At 35.1% G+C, this 24,618-nt stretch overlaps 1 protein-coding gene across 1 annotated transcript in view; it reads right to left on the minus strand.

Moving 5' to 3' along the window:
- The window catches only part of LOC140142733 (uncharacterized), a 71,191-nt gene that overhangs the window by 11,673 nt on the left and 34,900 nt on the right, over positions 1-24,618 (minus strand). The window contains 4 exon segments of the mRNA XM_072164726.1: positions 2,114-2,219; positions 4,131-4,305; positions 12,395-12,477; positions 14,603-14,995. Of these exon segments, the coding sequence (XP_072020827.1) occupies positions 2,114-2,219; positions 4,131-4,305; positions 12,395-12,477; positions 14,603-14,995 (757 nt within the window).

Genomic DNA, 24,618 nt, shown 5'->3' on the forward strand with positions numbered 1-24,618 from the left:
GCTAGAATTGTGTGTCCCCTTTTGGTTGTTTCAGGCAAGAGTCCCCAATCGATACACGGTACAAAAGGGGTGTGGGGGTGTTTATGCGTGTGTATGCGTGCCCTAGTCTGTATACCGTGTACACCCAGCCATTTGAAATTCCACACAATAGACCACAATATCCTGTTTATTTACATTGGATCATAATTTGTGCATTAAATTATAATGAGGCCTGGATCATAACATTAACCACGCAAATTAAATTAAACTCTTCCTTAGTTTCTGGAACGTGTAATCTTTAAATAAATCCCACACAACAATCAAATTCTAGCGCAGATAATATCCTCATACCCCTTCGCAAAGTTTCTAGTAGTCATACATAACTACCATTTGTGAACTGTGTCACAGGGTATGAAAAGGCTATATTTACTACTGCTATCTTAGGGGCTGTGCAATAATTATCTGTCTGGGGGAAGAGGGAGGAGGGGGAAATTTCAGAATTGCCTGCCCAAAATGCTTGCTCCCTCTCGGCCTGCCATAAAACCATCTCATCTCTCTCATCCTGCCAAAACTTGCTTGCTGAAAAATCTCCCCCCCCCCTTTGCACATGCCAAATTTGTGGGAAACCAATTTGCATACCTTAAAAGGTCTAAATATATAATCATGCGTAGCGAGCAGGAAATTTGGAATATTTTCTAAAGCCTTTTTATAGTATTTTATTTAGCAGGTACCCCATGAATGTGTGCAAAAAATATCTTGCCCTCCTTTTGGCCTGGCAAAAATCTTTCACCCCACTTATGCCCTGCCACAATTTGTTTGCCCCTTCTCAATCACCGAAGGTTGTGCCTGCTTAAGTCCTAAAAAGTGATAATTGAAAGGCATATACAATGTGTTTCTGTTCACGGACAAAAATAAATTCAAGGATTATCTTAGGATGAACGTTAATTCAGCGCAAGGCAAAAGGGTAATTTGAAACAGAACCTTTCAAGAAAATAATGGAATGAAACTGAACTGGTTTACAAAATTAGAATCTGATATAACACTAAACAATTGATGCAGGGACATACACTTGGATCCACAACATGCTCATCTATCAGGGCACAGTTTTTTACCCCCCGGCTTTAACCCCAATACATTTGTACACTCATTGAATGACCTTTGGAAATTTGGGTACAAAATCTCATACTCTGTAACTTGAGGTCTAATTTTGTACTACCAGTGTTTAATTGAGGTTATTGAACTATGCCATTGGGATGAGGCCATTGTGGTCCATAGTGGTACAATGTATAGACCTATTCATTGTTTCTTTCAGGAAAATGCAGAGTAAGACAGTAACTGATAAAAATCATAAAAGTTTCATAAAGAATAGATTGACGCATGTTCCTTTGTTCCAAAATCAACAGCGCATATTTGTGAAACAAACCAGGAGAGTAAAATAAGCTATTCCAGTTAGAATCCACACACCCCCTATGGAAGACATGACCTTAATCTCCCACACAGGGTGTGTGAATTTCAAATGGAGTCGCACATTCAGGTAACCCCATTTGAAATTCACACTCCCTGTGTGGGAGATCAAGATCAAGTATTTTACAGAGGGTGTATGGTTTTCAACTGGAATAGCCAGTGTCACTGACTTCAGTCAGTTTGTCATACACTGTACAAATACATGTCTAGTCTACATGTACTACACATGCACCTTTGCTAACAGGCTTAAGGGTAGGGAGTGGTATGGGTGTCAACTTCTTTCAATCAGTCATACATAAACTGGAAATAATTTCCCTCAGCTGCCCAAGATTTTATAACTTTAGTTTTATATCTTATGTGTGGTGTTTTGGTGTGCATCTAGGTGTTTGACAGCAAACGAGGACACACACTCGCACTTCACATTTAAATCGTGGACCACTGCAATGGGGGACCATCCTCAGTTCAAGGAGGTTATCAAACGACGGCAATTGCATGTCTAATGTATTACATGCATGTCTAATGTGAGATATATCGTCCGCAGTTGCTAGGTTAAATTTCATACACACAAAAATACACAAACAAAATGGCAGAAAACGTCCTCGCTATGTCAATAAATTGAATTTCCAATAAAGCTAAAATGATAATCTAACTTTTCTTAATTTCCACTTACTTTAGCAGTCCAAAAATGAAAGCATTAGTCTTCATTGATGGTTCTTTCAGGTAGCGTAGTTTGGTTAGTGTACATACCAACTCATACAAAGACCTTGTTCCAGGACCTGTGAAAAGAAACCAACACCACTCAAATTTAGAACAAGAGTTTTATAATATGATGTATATTCATATGTAGCAGTAAACTTCTACGCTACTCAAATTTCACTCACCGGAGCGCTTTACCGGGTCAACCGGCATCTTCAGCGGATGTTATTGCTCTGAAGATTAGCAATAACAAATCTTCAGAGCAATAACATCCGCTTAAGACGCTGGTTGACCTGATGAAAGCGCTCCGGTGAGTGAAATTTGAGTAGCGTAGAAGTCTTAAATTGCCTGTGATTTTGGTTTTTAAAACGGGATACAATAAAAAATGCATGTCAATCTTAACTTGGAAGAGCAAGTTCCCAAAAAGTGAGGTTCTGAGACTACCCTGGAATATATATAGTGGGACATGTGAATCATGTTTGAAAAGGGGGCTCATAGTAAACTGGTGTTACTCTCTCTCAAAAAAAATTAAGAAGAAGAACCCCTGCTTGGATGCTGTGAGTTGCTATTTCATATCACATAGGCAATTTATAATGTGAAAAGTTCAAAGTTGCAACCATCGAAAGAACTTTTAAGGAAAGTATTGGCAATTATAACTTCCTGTTATTTGTTACAAACTGAAAAGGGCTACCAATTTTTCTATTGTTTTCTATATATATTTCAATATATGGGGATATGGAAATATTATGTATTGCAGTCAAGCATACTACCACTTGGTATTGAATAATATTCATCAGCATCTTTCAATGAATAGGCGAGTGTTTTTCTGAAAACTCAAAACAAAATTTACATTTTTTGGGGATTTTTTCTGAATCTGGACATCCTAAATATACAAAATTCATTTTTTAACAGTTTTTCACATTTTTAAAATTTGTTTTAGAACATGTATGAAGTGATGCTGTAATAATATACCCCAATTCACACGTAGGTATTGACTAATGTCTTAAAAAAGAAAAGAAAAAAGACATCCAATCAGTGGAGGAAAGGCAAACAATTAGGTTTTTTGCTTAATCATAGACCAGATTCTAAACACAAATCACAGCTGGAGGACTCAAATCCTGGACTCAGACTCGACTCGGACTCGGTTGTGCAGGACTCGCACTTGCCCTCGGGTAAAGTAAACATGACAACAGCACTGGTGGCTATCATCACAAAAGTAACAAAGCAAGAACAAGTTTTACTACAATTTGGCATACTGTTGTAACTATCACTTTTCTCATTTTATTTTATTTTTGTAATTTTTAGACAGGATTGAATTCTGGTTCTGGTTCTGGTTAAATACTTCTCAACACTTTCTACAAAACCAGGCGAGAAGGGTATTGTGTGCAGAACGTCAGATGCTAGTTGTTTCGAGCTGTGTTTTGGTGATGTTTTAGGACTTCTTTCTTGAATACTTTGGTTACTGTAATGTCGACTATGGTTTGAGGAAGCTGGTTCCAATCTTTGGTTGTATTGGGGAAGTACGAGTACACCCAGCAGTCTTTCTTGCCTGTTGGTCTTTGAAAACTGCACAAAATTAGCCCATCACAGAAATGTTCTCCAGCTTGATTCTGTAAGGTGCTTAATTCCTCAATGGAGTCTTTACAGTTACACTAGTCTAAATCACGAATATCTTACACCAAGGATACATTTACTCTTTTTACGCAGGTGTCGACTGCAGACGACAAGTTTCAAATTTGTTTTTAATTCAAAAATTTCAGAAATGTAAAGTTTCATGACCATATTTGGAATCAGCATGAAAAATGCATTAAAATAAATACAAACAAGCCTAGTATTGATTCAGTAGTTCTTAAGATAGCTCTTGATATTTTGAGGAAATATTTCAAAACTTGAACTTTATCCATTGAAGCGCATGACTAGCACGCAGAGTATTAACAGATGACTCCATTGAGGGATTAGTTCTTGGACCTGACATGTCAACTCATCCTTACCCAATCTGGTTGTAGCCTCAACTGGCGTCCAAACGGTCGTCTTGACGCGTCCTACAATAAAACTCTGCATGTGTGGTTTGAGTCCGTCCACTAAGAGGTCACTAATGGCTGGACACAGGTAATGGAGGACAATATGGCCAACGTTAGGTGTCTGCTGGGAGTCTCCAAGTCGGACCTGGTGGAAGAAAAAAATAGAAGATTAAATGGTTAGAGGTTGCTGTTGCTTTATATCACCAGTGATCCAGTTTTACCTTAAATATCAACTGCTCAGTGCCAGAAGTGGGTAAGTGCAAATAGCTGCCCTGTGAATATTTGGCAATTTATACAGTATATTTTACTTATCTACACATGACAGCTATTGCACTTACACACTTCTGGCACTGAGCAGTCGATATCCGGGGTCGATATATGTGCACCAGAGGTGTGGTCATTTTTGTTAAAACTAACTAACCATTATCTCTTGGAACTAGCCCAGTTCCACAAACCGCGATGCCCCTCGAATCACTTCGTTCGCTATTCGAGACGCGTCCCAAGGTGGTGGTTACTCACAAAATGGTATAAATATGTGACCTAAAAATATTGCAAAAAAATGTACTTTTTTCACAAGAACTTGTTTAGGCCTTAAAATCTTACAAATTATATAAGGTATTTTTGTTGAGCTTGTTTTAGAAGGAATAATGGAAATATTTTGTCATCCAGAGATGTCATGGATGTGTACAATCATATTTAGGCGGTGCCTTCAATCCCAACTTGCATCCTAGCTTTGTATAATGTAATCTGGAAATTTAAATTACGAAGGAGGAAATATGGTAGGCCTATACATTTACCTGCCCATATATATAAATAGCAATATGAGGTAAACTTTTCATTTTGTTACCACAATTAAGCAAAATTCAGTGAAATGTTCTAAATTTGACACAGAGAAAGGAAAACCACACTGTAGAGATATTAACACCACATAAAAACAGTATACCGTATTCGTCCGAGTATAGTCCCACCCGCTTTTTAGGTGACATTTTTCAAAATTGGGGGGTGGGATTATACTCCAATTTAAAAAAAAAAAAAAATTTAAGTTATTTATTTTTTCGGACAAATACGGTACTAAATTTTGATATGCAATTATATTTACCTTCTATTTATAATTTGAAAGTATCATTACAAAATACTATAAATATGTTTTAATTTCCAAATACTATAAATATATTATTGTATCACCATATATCCTCCCCAGGATATTATAATTGCTTGGAAATATGAGCCTACATAAATTGAAATAAACCATCACCCACATCTATCATTAAAAAAAATATTTTTAACTTATGTTATCATATCATATCATTGCGGTGAAATATGAGCCTAAATTGAATTAAAATCATTATCCACATACTGCAAGTGCTATGATTAAAAAATATTTTTAACTTTGACATCAGGTTATGTTAGAAATTTCTGACAAGTCATGACTATAGGCAAAATACTGAATGTGTGACCTACATGTACCAGTTATAATGTGGTTTCCTGTGCCATTGGAAACCAAAATAGTTTGACTCATTTCATGCTAGGGAGGAATAAAAAAATTGGGGCTGATAAAAGGCACAACCAAACCCAGGATCCAAACAGAGGGCTTTTTGCTTGATAAAGCAATGCAATTCTCGAGTAATAACTTACGGAAATCTGTCCAGTGGCGAAGCGTGGGTCATCATATTGGGGGGCACCGACCATGATTGGGGGCCAGGGGGGCACCAGGTCTGATTGGGGGGGGCACAAGCCATTTTTCGGCAATTTTCCTATGGGATTTTCTCATTTTTGCAATCCATAGGGGGCAAATGCCCCTATGACGCTATGCCACTGAATCCGTCGTTTGAACTGTCGTTCATGAGGATTCCACCATGATCCCTAAGTTTGTCGCCAAATTGATCTCCAAGAAATTTAGAGGATTTCACGATTTCACAGAGTGATCTTCATAAATAGTCCTTGAGTGTTACTGCTGCGTGAATGAGCAATTTTGCCATTCTTGAGTGCTGAGCGTAACCTATGACCATGATTTAATTTATTTTAATATGATTCAATTTTACGCACCACGTCTGAGCATGCCTATTGTAGGGAAGGGACATCAGCAAATGTAGTATTTTCAATAAAAAGTATCAATTTTGGAAGACATGACCTGAATCTTGATGTAATGTTACACAACCAATGTTAGACAAATATTTATGATTAAATAGTCAGGATACAGACATGCGACGGTTGGACCATGGAAGTACGAGATGGTTGGACATAACTGATTGGACGAGTATCAAATATACATATGTAGGGATCAGTCTATTTTCAATTAAGTTTTCAATTGGGAAGGTATGGTCTGAATCTTGTGTAATGTTACACAACCAATAATAGACAAATATATATGGTTTTAGTAGTCTGGAAACAGACATGTGATGATTGCCATGGAAGTATAAGATGGCTGGACATAACTGATTGGATGAGTATCAAATATAGGGATCAGTCTGTTGGAGTATTTTCAATTTTTCAATTTAAGTTTTCAATTCGGAAGACAGGGTTTGAATTACAGTCCGAAGTTTACCGTTTTCTAAAATCCATTTTCCGTGTTGTAATCCGTATTGTAAAATTTTTAAAATTTGTAAATCCAAGTTTTGTGAATAAAGCTTAAAATGTATAAACAATGATTATGAATGATATCAATGTCACAATAAAGTGTTCAATATCGCGATTAATGTGGTCGATTGGAATATTCTCACGATAATAGGCTGGCTGTTATGATGTTTGGATGGATAGGGGGTTCATGCCTTTAGTAACATAATTGAATACCTGAGTGGAAGAAGGGCCCAACTCCAATTTTTTACAAAAATGAGTTAGACCCAGCATTTTATTGCCAGCAGATTGTTCTTCCTTGTGTGTGAAAGATGAGCCAAATTCCACTCTCTAACTAATCTTCTACGTACAGTTAACATGGTTTTTATGGAAGAAAGGCCCAACTCCATGGAGTTGGGCCCTTCTTCCACAAATATTGGGTTAAAGAGGAATTTTGTTCATCCATGAAATCTGCTTTTTACTACAATAAACTTTCTTGCTAACATATTACATGCTTCTATTTGTGCAATTAATGGATAATTATCAAATTTCTGTAGCTATTTATAACACATCTGCTTACGGAACTGGCACTTGCAGTATATTAGTGGAAGAAGGGCCCAACTCCAGCTCGTATTAAGGCCTGTACCGTTGCCATGGAAACATCATTTCTAATTTCGAATGTATATAATATTGTATGTTCATGTATTAAAGGTCCACTGAAGATGAAAACATTCTGTCTATAAAACTTTTCCAAATATTAAGTTTTTTCTTCATATCTCAAAAACAGTTTTGATGGAGTTGGGCCCTTCTTCCACTCAGGTATTCAATTATGCCTACCTTTATTTCGGTATTATTAAACAGTATTTTTTATCATAAAAATTTACACACACAACTCAAGATTGTTTTAACAATTTTTGTCACGTCATACAAAAATGTCATTTTCCGTGCTGTGCCTCCGATTCCGTGATTTTTTTTCGTAAAACAGAAAACTTCGGACTCTAGTTTGAATCTTGATATGATGTTACACAACCAAATGAATGATAGACAAATGGATAAGATGTTTTAAAGTATAGTCAGGAAACTAACATGCGACTGTTGGACATAACTGATTGGACGAGTATCAAATCCTCTATTGGGGTATTTTCAATTAGTTTTCAATTTAAGACATGCCAAGAATCTTAATGTAATTGCACAACATGATCCTGCCAGCAAGAGGTCTGCATGGGGTTTAAGTCTCCGCACAGGCAGGTATGTCCGGAGTTTTTACTCTGGTATATCTGCCTATGCATGCCATGTTTCCATTTGTAATTTCATGTTTAATTGTGCTAGTGTGCGATACATAACTCGTCTTTCCCAATAACGATTAAGCATTATTAATTTGATCTTGTGCGCTAGCGTTCCAGTGTATGATGCGTAAGCCTCTTCCCTTGTAAATATTTATGGTTAAATAGTCAGGAAACAAGCATGCAATTGGCCGACTGTTGGACATAACTGATTGGACGAGTACCAAATATAGGGATCAGTCTGTTGGGAGTGCACATGTATTCAAACAGCGCAATGCCTACACAGGGGTATAGAGCTAGGCATGGAGCTTGGAAAATGTGGGGAATCCTAAAAGCTCTTTCTCACAAAATTTTGGGAATTTTTAAAGGGAAAGTTCGCTTTTCCAAATAATACATAAGAAATAGTGGGAAATATCAAAATCTCTAGAGAAATATGACTTTATCTTCTTGAGAAATAAATTTAATTTTTGCAGGCAGGCCTATCATTCATACAAACCTCTCATTTTTATACATAATGCTTCACAAGGGCATACCGCATATCAAATCTTCATGAACACTCACTATTTTTGGTGACAACTTGGCTGAAATTGTTTCCTGTCATTTCAAAATTTGACCTAACAAAATCAATGCACAACATGTGAATAACTTCCCCTATATGAGGTCAATTCTCAAAAGGGAGTAATAATCCCTAGTTTGACTAGGTTTATATAGGTTCGGTACCAAGCTGGCCTAGATCATTTTATCTGTACCCAGTATACAGGGATATGGGAAATGGCAGGGCCCTGGTACCATTTTAATGACTTGCTGTATCAGACTACAGACATTAGTCATGTATACCATCCCTGGAATTGATTATACATCACTGAAGGCAATGCAGTCAACCCGTTGAACTCTTTTAGGTAACCATCACTATAAAGCCAGTCTCATCTCCAATTAGCAGAGTTCAATTATCTTGATTTAATAATTCATAGCTCAAAAGTTGACCTCGAGTTGTGGAGGATGAGTTTTTGTACCCAACACATCCAAAGGTTATTTTATGCATGTACAATCATACTGGGCTAAAGGAACTTTGCCCTGTTATATGAGCATGTTTGATATCCTGGTGCATGCATGTCTGCAAAATCATGTTTCTTGCTTGTTTTGATTAAATTTCCTGCAATTTTAGTAAAAGCCCGTTTTTGAATACATCACAATTTAAGGGTTTAAAACATAGCCTGGGTATGATGAAACATTCAAATTTTCTTATGCAAGAGTAACTGATTTCATAATTTGACTGCTCAGTGCCAGAAGTGGGTAAGTGTAATAACTATCACCTAGGAGTAGGTATTAGCACCCGAGTTAGCACCTCTTTTCATAAAATTAATAACTGTATCCGAAAATCTTAATGCTCCAAGCAATATATCTAACCTACTCTCCTTATCCTCAATGACCAAACTACTCTAGATTGATCACTATTTAAGTCGTGACTTCATAATGTGCAACAGATGATCCGAGCCCAGCCCCATATCTCCTTGCATTGCTCACTCATACAAAACCAATATAAGGTGGTCAATGAGCCATCCCTATTACTAATGACCTTTTACTAGGTTAATATCTTACAAAACAGCAGTGTCCATAAAATCATAAATAGCAGATTGCTGGGGTATTGACTTGGGGAAACTTGGGGATAAGTCTTGAATTTAATTGGCACAATCTGTAGATTAAAATTTGGCTCTCCAATGTTGCATTTGGAATTGGGTAAATGAACCATGAGAGGACTCCATCCTTAGGAGGGGATGTGAAGATGTTGGTCCTGATACCTGTACATCTCACAGTCAGTTTCTAAAAGAGTAGGGGGATAACCCCTCCTGGTGCTATTTTGATATTCACAATCTATGTACAGACATGAACGATTCCGGGAGGAAGTGAATTGACTCTGAAACATCTGCAGACGTTTGAGATTAAGGTAAAAAGCGCTATGTAATGGCATTTATTGGTTTATGAATAATGCAAGTATTCCGGGACATGTATACAAGTAATATAGTAGTTGCTCAAGCAAACATATTATTGTCATTGATGAATTTCTAATCAACTGCCCATGGGACAATAATGTTATGCAAGACTCACCAATGATAAGTTTAATTAACTGTTATCAGTGGTATACATTACTACTCTTGCAGATAGTAACAAGACCTTTTGTAAGGAGTTGTAAAATCAGTTTTCCATAGCTGTCAGTGAAAAAAACAAACAAACAAACAAACAAAAAAAACAACCCCAGTGCATCTGGTTGGATTTGGGAGCTATAACTTTGGTTAATTAAAATGATTATTTCAAACATAGTGACCCCAAAAATAGTTCCTTTTGGTTTATAGTTAAAGAACATTCAATGCTACTATTATACATCCAAAAATGAAAACAAAACTACTATTTAATATTAATTTTAAGCTCAGATTTCTGGAAATTCCCCAAGATTTCCCTAACAGGAAATATACGATATCTCCGGAAGGAAAGGTGGTATGAAGGTCAAACAACCACCAAAATGTGTATTTTTACCCACACTATAATGTCATGCCAATAACTCAATTTCAGCTAGAGGTGGATGTAGGGGCTTTTGCATCTAAGCTCTTCAAATATACAACCACCCATGCTCACCATAACATTATGATAGGCACAAATAGGAAATACCAGCTACCTACGATAAGAGCAACTGTTTTCGCAATCCAGCTATCATATCAGTGAATTGTTTAGATGGTTGATGCACTTTACTTGAGGAAGGAAATTGTTGTGTTTTGATTATATTACTCTCTGGTGTCAGTGTCAAATCTGTCAAAACCACAGCGACAAGTTGGTTAACTCCGGTGTTCCGTGGTCTACAGGTCTATCCTGGTTGTATCTCCAGCATGACCAGTGAGGCATAGTTAAAGGTATACACAGTCCATGTGATACAGTCATTTTTGACAGCAATGCAGATTGAGTGCCGCCAGCCCCCCTCCAATTTGCAAAAGTATACAAAAAGTCCCAAAATATGACAATTGGCGAGCGTCTCAGGCAACAAAAAAAAAAAATCAGTTTTTTTACGCTTTTTTTGGTCAAAAAAGGTCCAAATTTTGGAAAGAAAGTCCACTTTTCACAAAATTGCCCCTCTTGAAAAAAAAGTCCACTTTTTCAAAATCAGCACCGCCCAAAAAAATCCTGCGTACAGGCCTGCAGATTACAATGGCTTATTCCCGGGGTTATTCCAGTTAAAATCCATCTCCATTATGGAAGGCATGACCTTAATTTTCCACAAATGGAGTGTGAATTTCAAACGGGGTTACCTGAATGGGTGACTCCATTTGAAATGGTCACCCCCCTGTGTAGGAGATTACGGCCATGTCTTCCACAGAGGTTGTATGGATTTCAACTGGAATAGCCCAACGATGAGCCATATTTTACTACACGTAATCAGTAGCTTCAGGAATTCTGGAAGCATAATAGATGTCAATTTTGACACCCTAATATGAAAACCAACCACAATGGCCTCATCCCAATGGCATAGTTCAATAACCTCAATTTAACAGTCACAGTGCAAAATTTGACCTCAAGTTGCAGAGTATGCGTTTTTGTGCCCAAACTTTCAAAGGTCATTCAATTAATGTACAGATTTATTGGGGTTAAAGAACTGTGCCCTGATAGATGAGCATGTTGTGGATTCTAGTGCTTACAGCTTTTCACACCAAAAGTTTCACAAGTTCAATTCAAGAAGAAAGGTGTACAATATCCAAAAAAGAACTGCCCATGTGTGATAGCAGTCCTATACTTAACGCACGATAGAATAAACTACATGCATTATTACAGCTTATTCAAAGGTGTTATATTTTACTTGTAAAATATATAAAAAAAAACCAGTTGAGTGGATGTCATGCAGTTACAGGGTCAGGTTTTTAAAATCACAACTTACATACCGTAAAAACTCATCTAGAAGCATAAGAGTGTTTTTGATGAAAGCTAAATTAATGTGAAACAGCCGTAAATATGATAATACAATAGATTGGTCTTACAAATGTACTTGTTTGAATGTTTGTATATGCTTGCTTCGGTAATTTATTTGCTCAAACTCCATAATGTTATAAGTTTGTTGGTGGATGGCGCCTGGATTAATTTAGCTTTCATGGATGAGGTTTTACGGTATTCTATCAAAATATCAATAAGTTGGTCTTACATATTGGAAGCCAAAATTGGATTTCTGATGAAATGGTTAAGCAGATGTGGAAAAACTACCTTATTCTTAAAATTCTGTGTTTTCTAACCTCCTAAATGTGTCGAGCTACTTGCCCAGTGGCAAAAAAAATCCACCCTTTCACTTGTTTTTTGGTCATGCATGTCAGTGGATATCTTTAGTTCCCCCACTCCCCCTGATTAATATAATAGGTAACCTACCTTTTCAAGGGGGCTCTTGTTGATAGCTTGAGCAAAATGACCCAAGATGTGATCCACTGCTCCATCGATGGCTGCCACAAGGGCTGAAATGAATTAAACATTATGCCAATTAGAATATAAGTATACTGTACTATGTACATTATAGGTACATGTCAATGTTTATTGTGTAGGTAATTTGGCACGTAAAATCTAGCAATTCCTGCTTGGAGTAACCATCCAATTTCAAACTCTAGCAATGGAACAAGTATTGGACTAAACACACTTCAAAATTTGGGCTATTCCAGTTGAAACCCATACACCCCCTTAATCTCCCACACAGGGTGTAGATTTTAAGTAGAGTCATCCATTCAGGTAACCCCATTTGAAATTCACACTCCCTGTGTGAGAGATTTAAGTCATGTCTGCCATAGGGTATATGGATTTCAACTGGAATAGCCCAATGCTCACATTACATGTAAGTATGCAAATGAAAGGCAAAATAGATGGATCTAAATGCACAATTAATTATTACTGCATAAATTACTAATTACAACAATACCCAAGACAAAAACATTTGTGACAGCCTTGCTAAAAATGCATAAACAAACAAAAAATTGAACTTGTTCAAAAGCAAACTTTTTGAAAGCTAGCCCTATTGCAAATTTGATAATAGAAGTTTTACAGCTATTTGCCCTTTGACTTCAGCGGTACAGCTAAAAAGTTAATTTTATCAAACAATTATGTCACATGAAAGCAAGTTTAGCCATTATACATGTACATACAAGAATAACGCTTGTAGAGTTGCATGTTGCTAACTGACTGGCGAGTATATCAGGAATGAAATTATTATGAGAATAACTTATGATTGTTTATGTTTTAAATTCAAGTAGCGTAGGAAACAATTTGTTATCCTCAAGATAGGAAGGGTGACACAGAGAATAGGATATCCAGTAGTTAGATTACATTATAGGATATTAAGCTTTAGGGATCTTTGTAAAAACATGTGAATGTATGTGCACCTTGCAAAAACTTTTGGGAAATAACAATATTGGAAAGATGTTTGTTTATGAAAGTGTGACACTTTCACTTTGCATATTTAATTTATCCGTCGCCATTAGGACCCAATTGTGTCTCCACACAGAGTGACACATTAAAACAAGCAAACAAACAAACATGCAAGCACGCAAGCAATTGCTTATAAAAGCACTCCTCTTTTTTAGTACATTATACCATGTCAAATGTTTCTATTATTATTTATAGTGTACTTTTACCATGAATATTTTGTTTCATTTTTGATAAGGCCTTGCTTAAAGGAGTATTTCTCGTGATCCTAGCATCCTCTTTTTATGACATTTTTCAGTACATATCCACGAAAAAAGCCTATTCCCAAAATTTCAGTTGATTCCGATTTTATGCTTTGCGAGTTATGCATGATTATGTGTATTACATTGCTCCATAGACAATGCTAAATTCAAATTTCACGATATCTTTGCAAAACGAATTAATCTGCAAGAAATATTTTGTACATAAACATTATGTAGCCAGAGGTTTCCAGTGATATAAAAATCTCAACTTTTTTGAGAAAAGTGGGGGATGAGGCTGTGGATCACAAAATGCCCCTTTAAGTGAGCAAACTAAATGCTGAAATATCGTGTTAAGAGAATGAAAAATTTGAAGTAAACCATAAACATTTGAAAGGAATGATGTCAATGGAAAAAAAATGTATAAATTGTTGTTGAGGAATTTATGAAAACAATGTGAAATAAAAAATATTAAAAATAATGAAGTAATATCAGCCCTGGTAATATACATGATACAACATTGCCGGTACATGTACATTACTTAATAGGCCAAAGAAATATTTCTCTCTTGTGAAGAATAATAATTGCTCTGCAAGCTCAAACCTTGAATGTAACATTTCTTGATTTTTTTCAGCCACAAAATCAGATTCTAGTGTATCACAATCCTTTCATTTTTAATCCATTCATTTTTGTGATAAATGTATGTACGTACATAATGATTTGCATTTTTAAGAAGATCCCAATTTTTCTGGGAGCTGTGTTCTCACTCTCGTAAATTTTCTTTTCCCTGACATTTAACTCCGTCTTCAGGCATAATAGTCATTGCTTTCTTACCATGAAAAGCAATCATTCTAAGCACACTTTCCACCCTACCGCCTGATTGCTAATCCATTTGCATACTCCTAAACACACAACTTAATTAGCATACCTCGTTTTCGCAGCATATCAACTGTATCATGGTGGCCGACAAATCTTGGCGACACTGGTATCTCTTGGGGCGGTAATGCTTCCATGCCATCATCGCAATAACTAGCTAGCACCAAACTATGAGGGCGCTCTTGCATATATGATTGGTTGCCTGAGTACACCTTATGCATATCCGCTGCAGACTCCGAAGAGATCCGCTCTCTGAATGGTTGGTTTGAATCTTTGGATGACTGTGATTGGCCATCGCTGTTATTCAGCCAATGACGATATCTTTCGAGGTGCGGTGGTAATGACTGGTAGTTATCTGTCGATGCGATGAACTCATCGAAGGGTGGAGCGTATCGCGCGGGTGGCGTACTAATCGGGGCTTCCAAAGCATTTAGTTTTTCAAGAGCTGAAATAAAAAAAAGTGCGTATGTTATTGTAATGATCTTATTTTCATAGATTTTATAGAAATAGTATTGTGTATGAGATCCATCTATGCATAAACATTCAGAGTAAATGTGGAAAAGACATGATCGATGTGAGGAAATCACAGGATTTGGATTTAATGGTAGAACAAAACATTGATTTGAATAAAGCAAAAAGTTGTTTCGCAAAAATAGTTCCTACTCAAAATGTTTGAAAAATCATCAACAATTTGCATAATTTTCAAAATCAAAATTAGTCTGTCCATTTTTTCTGACTATTGACAAACTGTTAACAATAATTTTAGTACAAGTGGTAATTTTCACACATGTGTGTAATTTTTTGTGCTGTGCCAATTTTTTAACTAATTTGCTTGTTTTTAAATTTATAATTTTGAGTTTTCTTACAAAGGCCTTTATAAAAGAACATATTGACTGCTCAGTGTCAGAAGTGGGCAAGTGCAATAGCTGCCATGTGTAGATGGGTGCAATATACTGTGTGTAAATTGCCAAATGTTCACAGGGCAGCTATTGCACTTATCAACTTCTGACATTCAGCAGTCGTTATTCACATGTTATTTTCGCAGTAGCTGTGCCGAGCACAAAAAATAATGCTTCATGAAAATATCCAATTTGTTTTACAGTAGCAGATGATACATGCAGATGACTGATGTCTATAATTATTGATGTACAGCGTTTATTATTTTTTTTAGTTTTCTCAACATTTTGACAAAATATTAATGACATGCATATATATATAAATCAAAGGCATACAAAAGTATGATACTCTTATTAATGACATGCACATTAATATAAAATTAAATGTTTAAAAAACATACATTGACAACAAAGGCATGCAAATATATGAACCAAACTGCAATATTCTGAAGAACACACAAATAAAAAGATATTTAGAAATAAAATAACATGTTATTTTTCAAGTCAAATCATAGGCACTAGTGAGTCCAGTTTGATATTAAGTGCAAGAAATGAAGTCTGTGGTTAATTAAAGATGTACATTTATATAAAGGATTACTGCAGGTATGAAAATTACTGTACATGTATGATAGAGGAACAAAAATTAAAATATGAAAATAAAAAAGATAATATTCAAAATAACTGTTCCAAATTAATGCACATAATACACAGTCTATAGTGTGTTTCATCTAAAGTTGAGAGTTAACACCATGTTGGAATTCACAGTGACAGATTCGAATCGGTGCGTTTATGTACATACCAGCATTACCAACATACGGACAATTTCTGCACGTGTGCATACTGCGGGATTAGGTTAGCATGCATAATTCGAATCTGCTATTGCAAAAAATCCAACATAGCATTACTCTCAACTTGAGATGAGACATACTATAGTGCATAATCTTTCTGACATTTACGATTCTACTCAAACCCACGCTTTATGCCACTTCACTAATGCATTATGGGTAATAAAAATACATAATATCAAGTGTTATTCACAGGCTTTAAAATACTACTGGCAAGGAGGACTTGTGAACTTTGTCTTTTTTAAAGACAATTCTTGTTTTCGGTGTGATTTTGTTTACATAGAGATGAAAACAGGGAAAGTATTGACCGAACACACAAAAAATGTGTTTCCAAGACCTGGATGTCTAAAAATGGAGAACTTTGTTTACTATATAAAGAATGAACCAAGTTAGACAAAATGCACAGTGGACATAAAAAAAACCTTGACTTCCTGCTCTCTAGACAAATGGAAGTCGGAAGTACGTTTAACATTGATTTTTATCCAAATCCTGTTGAATTTGTTCCATTCCAACAAAAGCAAATTGCCCATGTTTCCTTTGAAGTGGTGAGAGTTTCCTTATAAGTCATGGGAGATAGGTACCATATATCAAAAATTCTGTTTTCCCACACAAATATGCATCACCTGTAGACAGCTGATATTGTGTTTGAACTTGGTAGAGGCAGGTATTCATTCTCTCAGTCAGCATTAAAGCCTTAACGTACGATTTCCATCAAATTTCAATTTTGTTATTCTTTATTCAAAATGTTGAAATAATATTAGTAATAACTGCCATCCATGATTCCATTTAGGTGTAAATTGGGACATGTGTAAACATTACAAATATGCAACAAAATCAGGTTTGAAAAAAATTAACCAATTTCATATTATAAGATCGCAGGGCCGTAGCAAGGTTGAAAAATGTGGGGCGGCCATCATAAATGTGGAGCGGCCAATATACAAATATATGCCCAAATTGACATAAAGATATAGAAAAACATAATTTTTTTTCCAAAAAGTGGGGCGGCCATGGCATCCCCGGCCGTCCTGTAAGATTGTACATTATGACTTTAAGCCACTTGCGTAAGTCTAAGCCTAACACCCTTTCTGGATTTCGCAGCTCCAAAAGACCCCCTAAATTTCACCAAAATAGGGCTCCGAAAGACCCTAGTTGATTGTGATAATTTCAGCTTGACACCTCACATTTCTGTTTTTATTTTCCAGGTGATTTTCAATCAGATTTTCCAAATGCAGACCTTTTCAAGAGAAAGAAATCTTCATTCTGGCCAAAAGTAGACGTTTAACCACTAACTTTATCCACTTATGTAATTGATTTTTGAATCCTATTTAACAAATTTCACACTAAGTTCATGATTTGGACAATATTTATCAATTTTTTTGACATTTTTGGCACAATTTTGCTATTTTATTAGACAAAGCAGACCTTTTGCAGATTTTGCGTTGCCCACACCCTACAGGCCTGGGGCTGGTGCTTTTTAATGTTTTTAATTGGTCTAATAGCCAGCATCTACTAGTAATTATTAAAATCAGATAATACATTAATTTTAGAAGGGCATAATATTCTAAAATTTCTCTGTTGAGAAAAAGTAAAATCGACCTGCAATTTTAAAAGATAGTTATTTGCATATAATTATCATTGCTTTTTCACATGTGTACATATCAGCCTGGCACTGGCAGTGTATTTGCACAACAGACGATCAAATTTCAAATATGCGCAGATAGCATGAAATCAATTTCAGAATTTAGAATAAATATTTTCGCTTTCATGTCCCAATTATGAAATTAATACTTACAAGCCCTTAAGTGTATTGGGCTATTCCAGTTGAAATCCATACACCCCCTATGGAAGACATGACCTTAATCTCCCACACAATGGAGTCACTCATTCAGGTAACTCCATTTGAAATTCACACTCCCTGTGTGGGAGATTACGTTCATGTCTTCCATACAGGGCGTATGTATTTCGATAGGAAAAGCCCATTTAACAAAATCAATTTTGCCTACAGGTAAGATATATTTTACTTTCAAATTTCTTTCAACTTCAAGATAATGCCATTTCAATTTTAGCTTTCCATATTTTACATGTATCGTACTTTCATTTTCATTTTAAATTTCTTTATATTTTCAATAATTTGGTAAATACATTCACTACTGAAATATAAAAAAAACATGATTATTATCATAATTAATTTTGCTTCCGGGTATAAGAGATTCACTATCATTAAAAAACATTTGTTGTTGTGTTTCCTACTCTTTCATTGCTAAAAATAATAATACCTCATATTTCTTTCTACATTTTTAAAGAGTTGATTGCTACGCCCTGGACACTACTTCCGTTAAAATTTATTTGAAATTTATATATCAAATGTTAATCATCTTCATAATATATTCTGAAAAAGTACACTTTTACATACATCATTATAAACACCTGTGTGCTCTCTCAGAAAGGAATCTAATTGAGTCCATCACTAAATGATATTTTGATGCACTGCAATTTAAGGAACATTCACAAAAACCTGTAACGGGGGCTGATGCAAAAAGAAAAAAAATTCACACATTTTTTCAGGGCCCCCTTTCGGACCTATTAATTAAAATTATTTTCAGGGCCCCTTTTTTGGTCATGAAAAATGAGCATCAACTCCATAGAAAATAGTGTAAACTCATGTTCTACAAGAAAAATTAAGCTGATATTTTAGAGACCCCCTTTAGAGGGATAAAAATGTTCAAGGCCCCTCTTTTTACATCAGCCACCCCTCTTTACAAATGTTTGTGAATGGTCCCTAATTAATGTTCAGACAGTCATAGAATTCTGGAGGATCGGCGTGCTTGAGAATTGCGATTCCTCAGTCAATCCCTGCACGAGTGTCCACACGACTCAGCTCTGGGATTACAACCGGAAGCTTACTGTGACCCATCTAGTGGCACGCCAAATTGAACTAAGGTCATAGGTTAAGCTCGGCACTCAAGAATCGCAAAATATATCGTTCACACTGCGATTGCACTCGAGGACCACTCACAGATAGCTCAAGAATCACTAGGGGAAATCATAAAATCCCTAAATTTTTTTGGGATAATTTTGGAGGCAAACATTCCTCGAGACAATTCACACAGCGGATTCCACCCAAGTTTTTGCTCAAGAACCGTGTGAACGTCCCTTTAGTGAACATTAATAGATGGAATAATTAATTTGCATATATTCCCCACCTGTTTATAATGAGTAATCCAACAACAAAAATATATTATTCTCAAACTATTCAATGCAAAAATAAAATTACAAAATGCTATTTGTAAATTGCATGTAATTATCAATGCTCATTACATTATATCCAATTTTGTTTGAAAATTTTCTCTCAAACTCATTCAAGCACATTTTGAATGGTTTATATTTGATTCATGAATCTTCAATAAATGTTTTCAAAATCAATATATTGCGGCAAGCCAACAAATGTAAACCAAACATACTTGGGCTATAGCAACCTACATTGTGTATTTACTCAATAAAGGTCTTCTTCTCCAGTGTTTATTATTTCTATAAATATACCAATTCAAGAACTTTCATGATTTTGATGACATGAATATTTGGCATTATAAATGCATGCAAGCAAGTACATTAAAAGAAACATATTTCTAATAAAATGTGTACTGTTCTGTATGTAAATAGAGTATTAATCTTGTTCTTTCAGTATTTTCGGAAAATATAATTCTAACTCTACCCTTAAATCTTTTGATCCTAATCCTAACGCTAATCCCAGGCCCATAGCCAGAGGGTACAGTGGGCCAAAAATGTATATTTTTTGATAAATTTTTTGATAAATATACCCCAAATCATGAACTTTCTGTGAAATTTGTTAAAACTTAGGATCCAAAAATCAACTTCAGAGGGGATGAAGGTCTACTTTTGGCCAGAATGAAAATTTCTCTTGAAAAGGTCGATCTGCATTTGGAAAATCTACACCCACCACAAAACAATTCTGTACTACAGGCCTGTGTAATCCTAACCTAAAAGCTAAAAGCTAACCTGATCCTTATTTCTTGCAGTGGCAGTATTTTGAAATTTTAGAATTTTTTTAAATATTGCAAACTTGAGTGCACACATAATACTAACCTACATTTGTAATACATTTCTACTCTGCCTGACCGGCGCTAGCCAGATCGTTCCGCAGCTAGACAGATCGTTCCACAGCTTTTATTATTTCTATCGCCCGATTCTCTAGATCAATAAGATACTATTCAAACATACACAAAAGATGCCCCAGAAAAGATGCCAATGTATTCATTTATCATCCATGGCAACATATTTTTCTTAACTCTCTCCATGCGGGTATCGACTGCAGACGACAAGTTTCAATTTTTTTTTAGGAATTCAAAAATTTCAGAATTGTAAATTTTCATAACCATATGTGACTCCTCGCCACAACCATGGAAGAAAGAGATAAGAAGGAACCACAACGAACGCATTCACTTTGTACACTCCCTTTACCGACAGTTTAATTGACATTGTTATTCATGAGGATTTACTTTGATCAATACCCCGCATTAAATAGGTGATTGGTATTGTATTCCATGTATTTGCATGTCTTCTGGAGCGTGTGCGAAGGATGATTTGAACTAATGACCTTCCGTGCAAGCACCCTATAGGATTTTCTTTGGTGACGTGATCATCGGTCATTGATGGTCTACATCTTTTTCTTCCATTTTGCCAAATTTTTCCGAACTTTGATGACTTTTTTCTCAGAGTTGGCAGTCTTTGGCACTGAAACGAAGTTAGCTAGTTACGATTATACACATATAAACTATCAAATTAAACAAGTTTTATATGTACCGGACTCAACCGGAACATTGTGCATTATTTAAGAACATTTTACATCTATTTTTCGAAAAAGTCACCAAAATCTTACCTTATTTGCTAAAGATGAAACTCAGCAAAAAAACGGCCGATTTTGATTACCTTTTCGATGTTTTATAGGACATTTTCTACACAACACGATCAAGAAAACAGTTTGACTGTAGATCCCAAAACAAAGCTACTATACATGTTCAGAGCATCAGTGAAATTCCATAATCTTACTTCTGGGTAGCGTTTGTTTGTTCGTGGATGGGTTTGTTATAAATTTTTCCAGTAATGATTTTGCCAAGCATCGATCGCGGTAAATGGATCATACATGAAAGTAAGTACCATTGATAGCTTTTCTTTTCATGCGTCAATAGATAAGCGGATTAAAACTTGGCCAATCGAAGTCGTTGTGGTTCCTTCTCATCTCTTTCTTCCATGCCACAACTGAGCCCGGATGTCGCCAGTGCCACTATTGAGATATGCTCCATCGAACTTAACAATAAACAGTAGGAAAGAAAGGATTTATTGACTGTTTTATTGATTTTTCACTACTTAAATGTCAAGTACTATAGACATGATATACATCATTTTAAAGCTAATTTCAAGCAGAATATTTTGGTTGAATATCTCAAAAATGATGATTGGCGACATCCGGGCTCAGTTGTGGCGAGGAGTCACATATTTGGAATCAGCATAAGAAATGCATTATAATAAGAACAAACAAGCCTAGTATTGGTTCAGCGATATCTTTTTCTTAACTCTTTCCATGCAGGTGTCGACTGCAGACGACAAGTTTCAATTTTTTTTCGGATAAATTCAAAAATGTCAGAATTGTAAATTTTCATGTCAATATTTGGAATCAGCATGAGAAATACATTAAAATGAGTACAAACAAGCCTTGTATTTGTTCAGTTGTTCTTAAGATAGCTCTTGATATTTTGAGTAAAAAAAATCAGAACTTGGGACTTTTTATGTTGAAGCTTATGGATAGCACGCAGAGCATTAAGGTTCGCTATATACTTTTTATTCATCATAGAATATTTGATGTAACAGGTCTTCATTATTTTGCCCCATTTCCACTCTATTTCCAGCCATATTTAACTTCTAATGAATGTTTGATGATGTAAAATTGATAACATATTTCCACCAGACACACGACATTGAAATGTAATTGATTTTGCATCAACAAACATTCATTTGAAGTTGAAATAAATTGAAATACATGTAGATTGAATAATGAGTACTTGTTTTAAGGAGTATTCTATGTCAAATATTTGGAGGACTTATGACCTTAACCCTCATCTCATGAATCTTAATTAATTGCATCCACAAATTTGCACCTAAAAATTTCAAAAGTTGCCATTTTTTAAATATTCATGATCATAGTTTGTTATCCGTACCAAAACTAAATAATTTCAAGTACAAACATGCCTCCTGCTTAAAGTTGATTCGCTGACTCTCCCTCTGGACTATTGTATACATCAATGAAATATTTCAAAGAGACATTACAAGAAAAGATTCCAATTAATTCACAGACTAATTAGTATTTAATTACATTTTACTTGCATGTGGTTGCATGAGCAACCGGAGGAGTTTCAAATTAAAACTAAATATCATTTCCACAGCTGTGTGACTAATTCTCTGTATAGTTTAAAATTTTTGTCACATGCACATATCACAATTATTTATTCATTAAACTTCAAACTATGTAATAGTAAAAATTTCAAATGCTTACAAAAGTCATACAAAAGTCACACTTTTGTGTGTTTGTTTAATATTTACTCATAAATCATTTATGAATTAATGATTTCATGTTGACCATTATATGATTTTATATTAATTCAACACAATATATTTAATAACAATAAGGACTCCATCAAATACATAAGTAGAAATCGGTTTACTCCAATATCATAATCTCTACCTAAACATATAAAAGGATAATTTTTGTTTTAATAAACCACACGGGACAAGACTAAACAATAATCTTCATTTTGATGTCAGATTTTGTCTTATCAGATTGCTATCATGTTTGCCATTTGTCCAATTCAGTAGAACATTTATTTTTGATGAATTTTAGGTTGTTCGTATTCTGCAATCACTGGTAATATCTCTTTTAAGGTTAGCAACTATTTCTAACTGTTACGATTTGGTACTTGACAGCATCTTGCAAATACTAGTGAGCTTTGGCAAAAATTGCATTGATCATTTCATAGCGATTCTTGAGTTATGATGTAAAGAGGGCTGAAACAACAATACTTTTGTAAAATGTACCTAACTCATTAACAACAATAAATCACGCAAGTATATGATTTGTATGATGAACTTCTGCAAAACATTAAACTGTTATTTTTCAATAATATATTGATTTACATAATGAAAATCATTTTTCTTTGCTGCTTCGACCAATAATAGTAATACATGTACCTCATGTACCCTAAATTGAATTGGCTGCACATCTGATATTAACTAACTTCTTCCTCTCTTCTCTTTAAGCTTTCCATGAATAATTGCCCAAGATAATTACACAATTTCAAGTCAATGCATGTATGACCACATCCCATCTCAGCCAGATTATTTGTCATGATAGCGCTATATTACAACCTCCCCCACATATGATGCAAGACCTGTCTCTCTTCATTACCTATTAAATTACCTTCTCGTGTTTTTTAACTACATGTTAGCAGCTTGTTCAGACATCCATTTTGTTTTCCTTCTATTATTAATCAGCTTGTTAATAAAAGGTTTGATTTGTTATTACCGTACCGACTTGAGTACCCCCTTTTTTAAGTGAAAAATGATCAAAATTGGTGGTGGGGGTGGTGGTGGGGGAGGACTATACTCGAATTTACTTTTTTTTACATTATTTTTAATTTAGAGCTAAATTCTAGGGTCATTCACAGTTGACTAAAAATGAAAAAAAAGTTTATGTTCGTGATGGTTTCGTTCATTTAAAACAACGGGGATGTCCTCACAAAAGTAACTTTATTTTTTTCTGAAAAAAGGCAGTTTTTCTCATAAAAATTACATTAAAACTGAATAAGAATGAGAATAAAAGATAGATTTTTGTCTTTTGCCTATCAATATCGTGTAATAATGGATGGGGTGGCCAATATTTTTATCGTAGCCGCATCCACTACTCAAAATATTGGCCAGCCCATCCATTATGACACGATATTGATAGGCAAAAGACAAAATCTATCTTTTATTCTCTAAATCTTAGTTGAGGGTTTCGTCTATCCTGATTTTGTTATCAGAACATAATACAAAACCATGTCTTCTTTTTGTTTGTTTTTTTGGTTGTTTCCATCAAATTTTCTTGATAAAAATCATAAAATACACCTGGAAAAAGTGTGATATAATGAACAATTTCATATTTTCTAATCAATATATTCTATTTTATCATAATTTCCAAATAATTAAATTTTGATTTCATTTCACCAAAATGTCCTCACCATATGTCTGTCATCCTTAATTTCACAATCGTCACTATT

The sequence above is a fragment of the Amphiura filiformis genome, chromosome 20 (genome assembly GCF_039555335.1).
Source record: "Amphiura filiformis chromosome 20, Afil_fr2py, whole genome shotgun sequence".
Taxonomy (NCBI): Eukaryota; Metazoa; Echinodermata; class Ophiuroidea; order Amphilepidida; family Amphiuridae; genus Amphiura; species Amphiura filiformis.